At 50.0% G+C, this 14,888-nt stretch overlaps 1 protein-coding gene across 7 annotated transcripts in view; it reads right to left on the bottom strand.

Annotated features, from left to right (window-relative positions):
* The window catches only part of PPFIBP2 (PPFIA binding protein 2), a 159,223-nt gene that overhangs the window by 36,721 nt on the left and 107,614 nt on the right, over positions 1–14,888 (bottom strand). For all 7 annotated transcript variants that reach the window (XM_032639341.1, XM_032639342.1, XM_032639339.1 and 4 more), the window contains 5 exons: positions 11,157–11,249; positions 6,371–6,482; positions 3,757–3,818; positions 2,585–2,660; positions 1,254–1,357 (listed from right to left, as the gene is read on the bottom strand). In XM_032639341.1, coding sequence (XP_032495232.1) covers positions 1,254–1,357; positions 2,585–2,660; positions 3,757–3,818; positions 6,371–6,482; positions 11,157–11,249 — 447 coding nt within the window. The remainder of the gene's footprint in view (positions 1–1,253; positions 1,358–2,584; positions 2,661–3,756; positions 3,819–6,370; positions 6,483–11,156; positions 11,250–14,888) is intronic.

The raw sequence follows: 14,888 nt of genomic DNA, 5'->3' as shown, positions 1-14,888 counted from the left end.
GGAGAGGATCCTTCTTGTTGGTGGGAAGGTTAGGAAGGCTTCAGAGGGAAGAACACTTGAGCTGAATCTTGAGAAATGAGAATGAGCTTAGCAAGGAGGCCAGAAAGGCAAGAGTATCAAGGGTGGAATGAACGTGAGCTAATCTGGTGGAAGATAAGGACGCAATTTGATGTCTTTCCCGTCTGCAAGGGCTGCCTCGATTCTCTAGATCCCAGTATCTTTTTGGTCTACCATAGAAAGAACCCTGGCATCATAGTATGTAAGCTGTTAAACACCTGGGCTTTTGTGTTCAAGTCCAAGTTCTGCCATTTACTTGCTGGGTGACCTAGAGCAGATTACTTACCTTCTCTGAGCCTCAGCTGCAACACAATAAAAGAAGAATCCCAAAGGGGTCATGAGGAGTAAATGAGGTGAGTCACGTGCCGTGCTCATCGCAGGGACCACCCAGAGGTACTGGCCATCAGTTACTGCTATCATTGCCAGCAATCTGGGATGCCTGCTCTTACTACATAACTGGGCCACTGGGTGACACTTTTGCTCCTCCCTTAATTAAAAGGGTTGAGTTGGACCGCTAAGATCCTTTTTATTGTGACCGTTCTGGAGTTTCAAGAACCTTTTGGATCCTGGGCTGAAACCCCTTCTTCATCTGAGATCTGTATCTATGAGTTAATTTGCCTACGTGTATCTAGACTAAGTCCAGAGAGGTTCATAGAACTGGATCAAATTTTAAACAAGAAAGAAGGAAATCTGTATGCTGGTTGTAGGGGCGGGACGTTGTCTGTGAAATAGGAATGTATCACTTCAAAAGTTCAGCTATCCCTCCAAATGAGCAACATGCATTCATTCATTCATTCAACAAATATCTGTTGAACCCTACTGGGTACCAGGCATCACTGCAAATGCTGGAGAGACAGTGGTAAATAAAACAAAGAACACCTTTGGTCTAGGCTTATAGTCCAGAGAGGAAAGGCAAAAATAAGCAAGGAAACCAGTTAAAAAAGAACATTCCTATCCTGGGAAGTCCAGTATCCACTATGCTGTCCCTCCCAACGGGAACACAGGCCCTGACTGCTCCCCAGCCTCAGTGCTCTTCCCAAGGCCTCGGGGGCTAACTCCATTGATTTAATTTTTTCTACCTGTCAAGATTTACACCTGAGACGTACCTGACTGGTACCTGATTAGATCCTCCCCCAGGCCCAGGGTAAGCTCCTGGGGCCTGCTGAAACCCCACATCATGACTGGAAACACAGTACCTCTGGTTTAAAAAGTTCTTCAGGGCCTTCATTTGCAGTGTTCCAGTTTCTGAAACCTCCCTCCAGTTCTTCCTCATTGATTGAGAGAGTTCTTTCGGAAGGCCCTGGAAGCATTAACGCAGAAGAGATAATTACTACCACGTGACTTGTTTAGAAACCTGTAATTGTACCACAAAATCCTAACGTTGTTTCTCCTTCATTAAGGACAAAGAGGGACTTCCCTGGTGGCGCAGTGGTTAGGAATCCGCCTGCCAATGCAGGGGACATGGGTTCGAGCCCTGGTCTGGGAAGATCCCACGTGCCGCGGAGCAACTAAGCCTGTGCGCCACAACTACTGAGCCTGTGCTCTAGAGCCCGCGAGCCACAACTACTGAAGCCTGTGTGCCTAAAGCCCGTGCTCCGCAACAAGAGAAGCCACCGCAATGAGAAGCCTGTGCGCCGCAACTACTGAGCCTGTGCTCTAGAGCCTGCGAGCCACAACTACGGAAGCCTGTGTGCCTAGAGCCCGTGCTCCGCAACAAGAGAAGCCACCGCAACGAGAAGCCCGTGCACCACAACTACTGAGCCTGTGCTCTAGAGCCCGCGAGCCACAACTACTGAAGCCTGTGTGCCTAGAGCCCGTGCTCCGCAACAAGAGAAGCCACCGCAATGAGAAGCCCGCGCACCGCAACGAACAGTAGCCCCCACTCGCCGCAACTAGAGAAAGCCCACGTGCAGCAACGAAGACCCAACGCAGGCAAAAATAAATAAATTTATATTAAAAAAAAGGACAAAGAAAAACATAAAGGGACATTAAAAGTGTGATTCAGAAGATTCTTCAGGGCAACACAAACAGCTCTCACTGCCCTGTGACTTCCTATGGGAAGCCAGGTACCCGGCAACTCAAAGAAGGCTCCCCAAGTGTCCTGGCGTCTGCTGGGGAAGCTTTTAGATTCTCCAGGAGGTGGGGAGGCTCTAATCCCCAACGAGGGTATTAAGCTGCCTTCGGATCCAGGTTTGACTGCGCTCACTGCCTCTAAGAGGTGTCCTGGGCAGATGCGTAGATCTTCCAAGGGTAGGGATCGCCAATGGCTCGAGTTGAAGGCTGTCTTTCCTTGGCGATCTGGGTAGCTCCTGGAAGCTCTGAACTGACTCTGCCATTTGCCACAACTTCTGGCGAGCAACAGCTACCAGTGTCCCCCCACCCAGGGCAGTCTAACCAGCTCCGTTCTCCAGCAGAGCATTTCTCCAAATGAAGATGAGGACTCTTCTGGCAGGTCTGCCCCTGGATTTAACACCGTAGAGATGGAATATGTGGGGGAGAAAATGGCAAAGCTCCCCCTTGCTCTTACCTTGAGTCGCCATCACGATCTCCTTCACCCTTCGGTACTGGTTTAACAGCCCAGTAAGCTCCTCTATCCGACGGTCCTGTCACAGGACAAGACAGATTTCTATGTAAACAACACCACTGGCACCTGGTGATTTCATCTGGGGGCCCTGGCTATGTTCTGGGCACACTGAGAAGAAATGCTGTGTGGAAGCCATAGAATATTCCAAAGGGAAACACAGTGTCCAGGCCCTGGGTTCTCAGTGGTCTACCTCCGGAGCGGCTGCAAGCACTCTTGCCTCTACCTGAAGGCTGTGAGTCCAATCTCTAGTCATAAAACAATCCCTGTCTGATACAGCCTTCGAGGGGCTCAAACATTTCCCGAAGCGGGAAACTCACTGTCTCCCTACCCTCCTGACACAGCCATTGAAATTTGCCTCCTGGTCCGAGTATTGTCCTCTGGAGCTACGTGAAAAAAAAAAAAAAAAAAAAAAGACTAAAATAAAGCTGTCGTGTTTCTCTCAAAACTCTCACTTACTCCGAGGCTGAGACTCCTTATGCAATAGAGGAAATTCCCAGAGGAGATCGTTTCTTTCAGCAAAGGCTGGGGACTTGGGGAGGCCACACAGATTTCAGAGCTAGATAAACTTGGGTATGACCCTGGCTCTGCTATCTACTGTTACCTGACCTTGGGCAAACCTACATTAGCACTTTGAGTATGTTTCCTCGTCTGTAAAATGCAGGGTTGTGATCCTTAGAGCTGATGTTTTCGCCAGACAGGTACTCTCTAGTTATGGAGGTGGCTATTTTATGATTAAGTGTCACTAGTTACGATGGGTCCATCACCAGATCATGAACGTGGGAGATTGGTGAACCGTTCTTGAGTTTTGCTAGTAGTCTGAGCAGCAGCTATGATATTGGCAGTAACCTCAGTGGTATTTTTTTTCCCTACACCTGCATGAACAGGCATGGCTTTATTCTGCCTTTGGGAGATGCCATTTAGGCAAAGCTCCCAGGCATCAAAGCCAAAAACAGGTGGCTGAGCCACGTGTCTAGGCAGAGGCCATTCTCCTGACACTTCCCTGAGTCGGTGGTCTGATGGGCACAGCCCTGTCCAAAATATCAGAGACTAATAGGACCAAACGGAACCAGGAATGTCAGCAGGGAAAGGGCAGAGCCGCTCCATGGCCATCTTACCTTATCTTCATTGGCAACAAGCAAAGTTTCCATCCCCATTTTCAGACGTTGGATTTCTTGGTCTAAAAGAATTTAGGTGTAGGAGGAATTATTTACGTAAGTGCAGACAACTATTCCCACCTGCTAAGATGCTAAGACTTTCCATATGAATAAGTTACACGTGGCTCCCTACTTCTTTAAAGAGCCCATGATGGTGTCTGGCGTAGAGTCAGTCTCGTTACCTATTTGTTGGACTATTAAACGAATGAACCTACTATTTTGTCTTCTTTAGAGACATTTGTGGGGAAAACCCAAAATGCCATTTATTCAAGGGTGGCACAGAGGAACCCCCAAATCTTTCACAACTGACATTCCACAAGGAAACAGACATTTATCCTCTATGACTTGAGTAGGCATGTACCTGGGCTGCTGCTAGCTAGTTTTGGAGAGAATCACACTGTCCCATGGATTGTAGCAGAAGAGAATTTAAAATGAGAAAAAAAAGGAAGTCTATAGCTGAACAGAGACAGGGAAAGAATGATTATGTGAAAAAGAGTCAGGTACTGGCTCAACTTAGAAGGTCACAGTCGGAATTGACTAACAGTGTTTAGCTGGATCTATAAACATGTTAAAATAAACTCTACTGTTACGGAAAGCAAGCTTAGTTCATCATAAGCCTGCAGAATTTCTCTATGGGCCAAGGGATCTTCGTCAGTCTGTGGTGGACAACACACTGCCTTCTCTCACCTCGGTCCCAAGAGAATCTCTCGAATTCTTCCCAAACTAGTCTGGAGAGCCAGGTCAAAGGCTAAAGCCTAAAGGAGCTGGGGGTCTTTCTGCCCAATATATGGAGGTCTAAGAATTAACACATAGCTAGTTTTTCCAAGCAAAGCCCTATACCCGTCCCCAAATTGGGTACTACAGAGAATAGGGATGTCTACGTAAGAGAAATACAGCAGACAAGGGGACAAAAATATGTATAGTCACCCCATCTCCTTTCGGGATGCTTGCTACATCCGGCAGGAATAGGAAGAATGGATTTAGGACTTTGTGTAACTAGTTGTAGGGATTCAGCTTCAGAGGGAGGTGCAGAGTGCTGTCCACTATCTTAGGCTCTCGGCGGCTAGAGATCAGCTTGGCAACCCAGTCTGTGGAGGGGAGGGCAGTAAGCTCCAAACGAAGACTGGCAAACCTCGATGCCTTGGGCAGGCCGCAGCCAGAGCAAGGCCCCGAGCATCAGCTCCAGGAGGTGCCCGGTGATGGAACGCGGTGGGGCCTGGAAGGCGAGGCCTGTGGGGGAAGCACGGAGTGCAGGGGGAAGCCTGCCTGGCCTAGAAGTCAGGGCCTGGGGAGCTCTTTATGCAAGTTTAGCATCACAGACAGTCTAGAGTATCTCAGGGGTCTCCGGCCTCCACATTAAGCCATGGCAAGTAGGTGACATACTCAGTGGCTTGAGAAGACAAGAGAAAGGCTGGCGGAGGGATGAGCACATGGGTCACTAATTTCCTCCTCCCGCCTAGGCCATTGTTTCAGGGCTGCGTAGCTTCCCCACCCTGGCCAGGGATCCAAGCTAAGTGGTGTCGGTGCCGAGGCCCAGCTGCAACTGTAGTGGGGCTAATTCACAGGGCTCCCCAGCACTGCTCTGCAGCCCGGGGGCCAGAGGAGAAGCTGGAGGGTGTGTGATCATTTTGTATATAAGGCAAATAGCTGTAAATATCAAATACGCATTAAGAATACTTGAGGATTTAGCCTCTATTTTTAATCAGCAAGGCTTGAACTCCTCAGGGACCATTCACCATCCTTTCACTCATTCAATAAATATTTCTTAGGAGCCATGGGCTGAATGCCATGTGAAGCTCTGTGGATATGGTCTCAAATAAGAGAGACACAGTCACTGCCCCAGAAGGAAGATGACAGTCTATACAAGACCTCACAAAATACAACACTGGTCAATTACAATAAGTACTATGAAAGAAAAAAAGAGTGCTGAGTTTGAGAAAAATGGGGGCACCTAGCTGAGGTAGGGTGGCCAGGAAAGGTCTTCCTGAGAGGTAACATTTGAGTTGAGATCCAAAGGATGGGAAATAACGAATCTGTTTCTGTAACCTCAGGCTCTTATGTGAGTACCAGGCAGGGCTCCATTCAACGACTGAGTGAATTGCTAAAGCCTCTTCTTTGGTGATGACACAAAGACAAGTCCTTTCAATTAAGGGAAGGAGTAAAAGTTCCAGAGGTAGCTGCACAGAGAGCTTCAATGGTCAGAGTGCATCTGAGAAAAGCCTTCAGAGCTGAGTCCTCCGAACAGGGGAGGGGTTCACGGTAATGATTCCACTGAGTCCTCCGAACAGGGGAGGGGTTCACGGTAATGATTCCACTGAGTCCTCCGAACAGGGGAGGGGTTCACGGTAATGATTCCACTGAGTCCTCCAAACGGGAGGGGTTCACGGTAATGATTCCACAACAGAGCTGGGCTTTATAGGCCCACACGTGCACATACGAACACATACACACGTACGTGCACATTTCATGCCTCCTCACACAGCAGTACACACACCCAGAGACACACATGCCCACCTATAAGAGAGGGCCCAGGGCCAAAGGGCAAACTGCATTTGGTCACGGTCAGCCCAGTTACCTTTCTCTGCATGGCCACTGTGCAGAGCTGCAGTCCGGGAGAGCTGACTGTGTAGACGCTCAATTTCTGCATCCTTCAGGGCTACCTGCTCTTGCAGCTGGGCTACCTCAGCCTGGAAGAGAAAAAGCCATCCTTCCAGCTCAGAGGGACTACCAGACCACGACCGAGTACCTCAAGTCAGAGCCCAGGGCCAGTGGGTCCGAGGACACCTTCGGAAGTTAGGAGCAAAGCTGCCAGAGGTGAGCAGTGAGAGGTGTTCGCGCCCTCCCCACAAGGTGGAGCTCTGCGGAATGAACGCGCTCTTCCTGGCCGTTGAGGACGTGCCCGTGGCCCTGGCCATCCACCTGCTCTTTCTCCTGCGTCCTCCTGCCTGACCAGCCTCTTTCCCTCCCACGCCTTCTGCAGCCAAAATCAGTCAGAGGCCTGAGGAGGTGGGAACGTGCTCAATGGGAGGGCTGCCCTTGGTCCAAAGATGGATATTCTCTTTCTGGACATGGTCTTCCTTCTCCCAAGATATTCTGCAGTAGCATGTCCGTAAACCACTGTAACAAGTACGTTCAGCTTTTGTTTTTCCACCCCATACAGGAAATACAGTGGAAATCAAATCGCTACTAGTAGACAATGAGCGAGCCAAGCGTTCCCTCCCTCAAACTCTCCCACCCTGAATGCATAGCCACTGCCTCTGCCCAACCTCAGACTCCTATGCTCCTTTACCCAAATGAAATTACATACAAGCACTGCATACAGCATTCAGGTGTGCTGAGGGGACGTACTTTTGTAAATCAACACAGGCGCACACACATGTTCATGTGGGCAGCAGCAGATTAAACCGCACACGTAACAGCAAGCCAGGTTGTCCCTGTGCTCCCATACTGATTAGAAGGTCAGAACTGGGTAGGTCCCATCCTGAGAGGCACGCTGGCTTTGGAGTTAAACTTGGATTCTCTCATTTCCTAGTTGGGTAAGTGGTTTAACATTTCTGAGTCTTGGTTCATCTATAAAACCAGGAAAACAGCATTTAGCACACGGGGCTGCAGTAAGGAGTAAATGTGGTAAGGGTTATGAACAACTTAGTCTCATGCTCAGTAGACAGTAGGTCCTCAATAAATGCCACTTCTGTTGCTGCTCTCATCCTACTCCTTCCTTCCCTTATGGATAACTAGCTAGTGCTCTGAGCATCACACCAGACTAAGAGGGGCTTCCCTGGTGGCGCAGTGGTTAAGAGTCCGCCTGCCAGTGTAGAGGACACGGGTTCGATCTCTGGTCCAGGAGGATCCCACGTGCCGCGGAGCAACTAAGACCGTGTGCCACAACTACTGAGCCTGCACTCTGGAGCCCGCGAGCCATAACTACTGAAGCCCATGCACCACAACTGCTGAGCCCGTGTGCCACAACTACTGAAGCCCGTCTGCCTACAGCCTGTGCTCTGCAACACGAGAAGCCACCACAGTGAGAAGCCTGCACACCACAATGAAGAGTGGCCCCCATTGCTGCAACTAGAGAAAGCCCGTGCGCAGCAACGAAGACCCAACTCAGCCAAAAATAAATAAAATAAAATCTATAAAAAGGAAAAAAACCAAAACAGACGAAGAAAGGGGGTGAGAACTAACTCCCAGCCAGTCAACGGCACACACAGCAAAAGCTTCTACTCTGGGCACCCTCTCCCCATATGGTAGCCCAATCGGGCCCCACCTTTACCCTGCAAGGTTATGGTATGGGCTCGTCCTATCCTGAGGTCATTTTTGAACAAGTCAAGTAATCAAATGAGCACTGGTCCTGTTGGTGGCCCTTCCACTAAACAGGCCTGTGTTCAGCTTCAGGACACACGGGCTGAGAGCCTACTCTCCATCGGCCCCATTCTCACTGCGTTCTTACATCAACCCTCACAGGAAACCATGGGATGAAGCAGTACCCCTGCATGTCACCGGGGAGAAAACAGGAGTAGGGAAGGATTCGACTCCCAAGTCACAGAGCTATTCAGCGACCAGGCCAGGACGTGAACCCTGCCTGCTCGAAAGCCAGGGCTCCACCCAGCCTGGGCTGTCTGCTGCTGAGTTAATAGCACAGATGAGGGCTCCTCTTATGGGGAGAGGGCTCCCTGAGCCCACCTCAAGGGGTTCTGGACAAACCTTCCCTAACATCCCCAAAATGGGCCCATGTAAAAACAAAGAGGTGGCAAAGGGGTGGGTTTCCTTACCCAAAGTCCCTACAGAGCACTGTCCCTTTGCTTGGTTTCCACCCACAGAGGACAGAGAGCTGGGTCCAGCTGTACCAAACGGCTTGCAGAGACTCGCGGCCATGGGCAGCTTTGCACAGCTAACCCAGGGCCTTGGAGCCCATGGGCTTACGATCGATGGCGGCAGTGGCTTCTGAAAATATTAGCCTTGGGACTCAATCCAAATGCCTCTCATTTCTACAAGGGCCAGAATATTCTTGGAAGATATTCTCTTAACTTTTCTTGCACCTTCCACACCCATTTCTCCCCTTCTTCGTAGACAGGGCGAGAGCTGGTCTCTGTTAGGAATCCGGATGCCTGACTCTTGTCTGTGGGCCCCACAGTGGACACCAGTGACGAGATGCTATCGAGGCAGAGCCCAGGCTCTTCTTCTCTGAGGCCTGCCTCTGGGTGAAGTCATTTATTTACAACTCTACAGACCAAGTGGCTGGGCCCAATCTCCCATGTGCCCATTTTCACAGAATAGGCCAGAAATGACAGGTCCTCTCTTATGCTGAGAAAGGTATCTGTCCCTAAGCTGGGAAGTCTACAACAGCCCAGAGGCCGTGCACCTGACCATGGGGGAAAGTATGCTACTGCCATGGCCACTGAGGCTGGAGCTGTGTGGCGAGAGGTCTGGGACAAAGCCAGGCAGAGATGGGGGCTCTGCCTCCCTGCAGGTGCTGGGCCTTATTAAACCGAGGGACCCTGCCCTACCGCCGCTGCGCTGAAAGATGAAGCACACTGACGGACTGAGAAGCTTTACACAGAAAATGGAAGAACTTTCAAAAACAAGGCAGGTTTCAACTGCAGGGAATTAGGATAACAGAGGGAAAAGAGCATGAGTTTTGGAATGACACAGATCCAGATCAGAACCTCACCTTGGCCACTCTGAGCCTCAGTTTCCCTACCAGGAAAACGAGGACAATAAATCAATAGACCTCGCTGGGTTATTTTATGGACCAAATGAGAAAATGTGTACAAAGGGCTGGACACACTCTGGCACACAGGAGGGTCTCCAGACGTGGTGGTTATTAAATAATCCACAGTATCTCAAAGGTCTACATGCCAAGGCAAAGCGCTTAGGTGCTTCAAACGAGTTGTTTGGTTTTATAATAGAAGGTGGAGTGTACAACTTCAAAGCTTTCACCAAGACAGGACTCGCTTGAGGGGGATCATGGGGATGGAAGGTTCTGAGCTTTTAGAGAAACGGTGCTCCTGGAACTGGGGGTTGTGAAGCACAGTGCACACAAGGGGACACGTAGATAAGAACAGAGCAGGAGACGATCAAGCAGATTGTCTAGCGCTGGAGCTGACTAGCTGTAAGATGTTGGGAAAGTTGCCTAACTACCCTGTGCCTCAGTTTCCTCATCTGCAAACAGTTAAGAAAATTCTCACATTTACGCAATAGAATATTACATAGACATCACCATCATGTTCGGAGTTTTCTTTTAAGAGCATGGTATAAAACTGTGTATAAATTATCAACATCAAAATTAAGAGAGAGAGAGACCCCAAAAAGAGAAATGCCTGGAAGGAAATATTAATAGTGGTAGCTCCTGGGCAGTATACGAATGATTTTTCTTCTTTAAAATTTTTGTGGTTTAAAATTATCTATAACGGTTATTGTTTTTAGAATCACTTAAAGGTACAGAAAAAATAAAACTGAAAGTACAAACTAGATGTTAAGAAAACTCTAAGAAGTAAAGATGAAGATGCCTACAGGACCATCTGGTAACACCTGTGGGTGGCGCTGCAGAGCTCTCAGTGGAAAGGCAGGCGTGCACCCACCCACCAGAGGGAGCCTGGCCAGCTCCTCAGGCGGAAAAACTGCTTCAGGGTTTTAAAGCTTCCCGCCCCCAACCCCAGAGCGTCCCTCCTCTGCCTGCGTGGAAGTCTAACTGTATATGTGAAATTGCCTACTGCTTAAGTGACAGCTAATTCGACGTTTTAAAACACAACGCTCTGGCCAAAACAATAAATGTGTGGGCTGAATCCATTCCAACTGTTAGAGGAAACGAAGGAGGAAACTATTAGAGAAAACAAAGGAGGGAGGGATAAAATTTATTTCACGAAAAAATGTATCGTGGGTGTCCTTTAAATAGCAAGCTCCCCAGTTCAACAGAAACATGATTTGGTTACAAAACTATTACAAGTATATATTTTTAGGAATTGCTAAAAATAAAAGCATACCTCTTTTTAGAAACTCATTATTAGAGGGGCTGCTAAATTTAAAATGATGCAGCCAAGACAATGTTGGCATTCATCTGCCCTAGGACTCATCACTCGCTCGTAGAGGCCCTGCTTGGCCCAGTGTCAGCCTGGGGCGGGCTGCCATGGGACACAGAGAGAGGAAGGAGACTTGGCGACCTCAGCAGCTCATAATCTCATGGGCTTTCCCCAGGAAAAGAGCCCTCCTGGATTAAATCTGTCTGCTCGCACAATCTGGGCACTGTTGCGTGTACACACAGTGGGATCAATTCCCATTCCTCAGCCTTAGGCTACGGCACACCCCAGACCCTCCCCACTGGGCCTCAAAGCCTCTCCATAAACATCAGAACCGCCTTTTACCTTGGTGGCCTTCAGTTTCCATTCATACTGGTTCCGTTCATTTTCCAACTCTTCCACCTTGATTTTGAGGTGCCGGAGCTCCTGCAGTAACTCCTAGGCGGGTGAGGAAGAAAGACAGAGTTCTGATGGTTAAAGAACAGGATGCTCCTGGGATCTACAACCCTGGGTAAGCACATGCACAGCGGATACCAAGGCAGGAGCGACCGCGTCAGGCTCCACGCTGTGGCTGGCTCCAATCTTTAAACACGGTCCTCGTTTCAGGAAAGGCTATGTGCCCGTTACAAAACAAAGGCCAGGGAGTTCCAGACAAAAGGAAGAGAAAACTTTCTTCTTTGCAGAACTTGTTCTCCCTGCTCCTTTCTGACATCTGCGTTCCCTGCAGGGTGTGCCCAAATCATGCACGTATGTGTAGGGGAAGGACAGGTAGGAGTTGGGAGCAAGAGAAACAGAGATGCAGAAATGAGGCAGCTTGTTACAGACAAAGTAGCAGGAAGCAGGCTAACAGGGAGCATCTGTCTGTGCTGGGGGTCGAGGAACCCAGGGGAGGAGGCCGGTGTTCCTGCAAGGCTTCACGGAGGAAGTGACAGCCAGGAGGACAGAAACAAAACGCTAAAAGGACAAATGCTAAGTGTGAGATGCAGAAGCGGGTCTGGCTGTTCCAGTTCAGAGGAGGGGTTGGCTTGAAGAAAGGAGGGAGGGAGGCGGCGTCCAGGGAGAGGGCAGACAGCCTGCTGGGCTGGAGTACAGGATGGGCAGCATTCAGCGGGAAACGGTGGGGCCTTACTGTAAAGGCTTTGGGATGAGAATATGAGGCAATCTGATGCCATTCTTTAGCAAGTAGGGAGCCTCTGAAGGTTGCTGAGTGGGGAAGTGACATTTAAACAACTTGCCGGTGGTGGAGCTGGAAATCAGGGCTGTATCTTCTGACCCCAGGGCCCCTGCTTTCTAAAGTACCCCTTTTAGTAAAGACGCCGCTGAGCACCCTTATCCCAAACCTAGGTTCCTTTAATGGACAAATGGTCCTGCTGACTGGTTTCTATCAGAAACATTAGCATAAAAGCGATTACTTCCATAGACTTTCTGAACTCCAGATTCACATAACAAACTTCCCACAACATCTCCACGTGGATGGCACAGAGGCATCTTACGACTGTCGTGACCCAAGTGTAACCCTTAATTCCCCCTCACAGACATTCCTGTCTCACTAAACGGCGTCTCCATCCTGTGCCGGAAACCTGGGCTCCATCCTTGGCACTCCTCCTGTCTCCCCCGCTATATACGTAACTCATCCCCGAGCCTTCTAAATTCTACCTTCAAGGAAATCCCCTGAATCTCTCTTTTATCTCAACTCTACCATCACTAGCAGTTACTGCTGAGAGCCTGGACAGCCTCTCCACTGGTCGGTCTTCTGTCATCTTGCCCTTCTTGAAGCCATCGACCCCCATGGCATCCAGGGGAACAACACAATTAAAGCACAAATCTGATCCTGGCCCTTCCCTGCTCCTCAAAGCTCGTGAACTTTAACCCACGACCAGTACAGCCCGGCCTAACCCGGCACCCTGCCTGCCTGCCTCTTGTACTACCGTCTCTCCCCAGTTATGCTCCAGCCATGCTGGATACTTTTTAGCTCCTCTTTCTGACTTGGGCCCTCACACATGCCTCTCCCTCTGTCTGGAACTTTCTGCCAGGTTAACCCCTGCCCATCCTTCAGGCCGCCATGAGCAAAGCTATTCTAACCTCTACACTTCATCAGGTCCCTCTGCTATACTCTCTTGTGGCATCTGTATCATCTCTTATATCATTTGCAATTAAACTGTTACTGGTGTGATTGCTGATGGCTAGTTCTCCTACACGGTGAACTCCGTGAGCTTTGCTAACCTCTGGCACGTAGTTAGGTGTGCACTATTTCTTGACGAACGGACACTTGCAATTCAAGCCATCATTTAGCTGGCCTTTGCGTCCCGAGACAATCCACCAGAGTTACACTGCTTACGCTTGCATTGTGCAGGGATATTCACTAAGATTTTCTTATAACTGAGGTGAACACTTGTTGATGCCCTTTTAGAAACGTGTCTTCCAAGCTAAGGTAACTGCCTCTGTGATCTGCAACGTTAGACTTTAAGGCCTGTTGTGACTTGTAGCAGGTCCAGGATCATTTTCTGAGAACGTTTCTGGCCCTGCCTGAGGGGACGCCAGGCCTGCTGATGGCAGAACTGAAAGTGTGCAGGTTCCTGCTGAGGAGCTGCCACTGTGGGGACACGGAGCACGATGACCTCCAGGCTCTGTGACCTCTCTGGCACATCCCCTTCCTTCTAAGCCATTTGTTGCCCATCGTGGGCTATAAACACTGGTGCACAGTGTAACTCCTTTTACAAGTCCTTCTGGGGTAACCCACTCACCATCCCTCTCAGAGCTTCCCTTTCCAAATCTACACCTACATCTTGACTCTCAATTTTTCCCCCACGGAGGCCCCCTCCCCTCATGCCCAAGTCTGGGTGGAGGTTTCCAACATGTCCCATAGTTGAGGATGGATCATGACAACTTCCTACAGACATGGCTACTACGCCCTTGACTTGCCCTTGGGCTTCCAAGTCCTCTTCGATAGCGGGCCTTGGAAGCACAGGCTCATCTCTGTGCAGCTGCCATCACAAAGGACCTGGTGACACCAGCGCAAGGGGCCAAGTCCAGCATCCCAGGCAGATACACCCCATAGGGCCCACAGGTCATGAAATCCCTCGAATGTGATTACACGGGAGAACTTTTCCCGGAAATTCAGATGATGGGAGTTGTCACAGCATATGGACATTCGTGTTCTGTTTTCTCACTGGGGATAAACCTCTTTAAAAATAAACTTGAGAGGATTATTTTATGATACTATTTTTTTCTTAAATTAAAAAAAAAAAAATCATGGGAGCTGAAACTTCATTTAACCTCCCAGCCCAGAAGGGAGAATCAGTGTCTGAGTCGTACCTGGGAAGGGGACCCGAAGCTTGCTTTTACACCAACGCCCCGTCACTCGGGGCACCTGACACACCTCATTCCCAGCCCTGAGAGAGATGAGTACCGCCACCGGTCAGAGGGTTGGCCTCGCCAGCTCAGACCCCGTTCAGTGAGGGTCACGGAGCTCAGCTCACATCCCGAGGGGAGCGAGTCCCAAGCTCTGCCCAGAGGTGACCATGGATCCATGTTAAGCCAGCGCACGCTGTTCCAGGTAGGAGAAGCCCCAGCCCCTCCGCCAGCGAGATGCCACACACACGCATGCTCCGATATACTTAAGTGTGGTTCCTACAGGTGACCCCTCCCAACGGGCACACTCCTGGCCGCAGGGCTGGGGCCGGGCCGCACCGTCGTCGGCTGCCACCTCCTCAGGGTGGTCCCTACTGAGTGAGAGGCGCTCTTGAATCTGCCTGTGGATGTCCAGCTGCAGCCTACACATCTGCTGCTGCAGCTCACTGATCGCATTCAGAACCGACTGTAGGAAGGAAGAGAGAGGAGGAGAAAAGCACGCAGGGTCAGTCAGCGCTCAGACATGGAACTCCTTAGGAGAGCAGAACAGGAGGCCGGACGTGTACGGCAGGGGGCACACAGCGGTCGCTGTCCGTGACCATGTGCTCTCTTCACAGGGACCAAAAGACGTGGCATTTTCCCTGACCCGCCCCATCCGTGGGCCTGTCTGCAGTATGGCCTTCGTGCCATACTGGGGGCCGTCCTTGCATGACAGTGTCTGAGGCG

This window comes from Phocoena sinus, chromosome 8 (genome assembly GCF_008692025.1).
Source record: "Phocoena sinus isolate mPhoSin1 chromosome 8, mPhoSin1.pri, whole genome shotgun sequence".
In the NCBI taxonomy this organism is placed as follows: domain Eukaryota; kingdom Metazoa; phylum Chordata; class Mammalia; order Artiodactyla; family Phocoenidae; genus Phocoena; species Phocoena sinus.
Note: the sequence above shows the minus strand (reverse complement) of the source record. Positions and strands in the feature narration are given on the sequence as shown.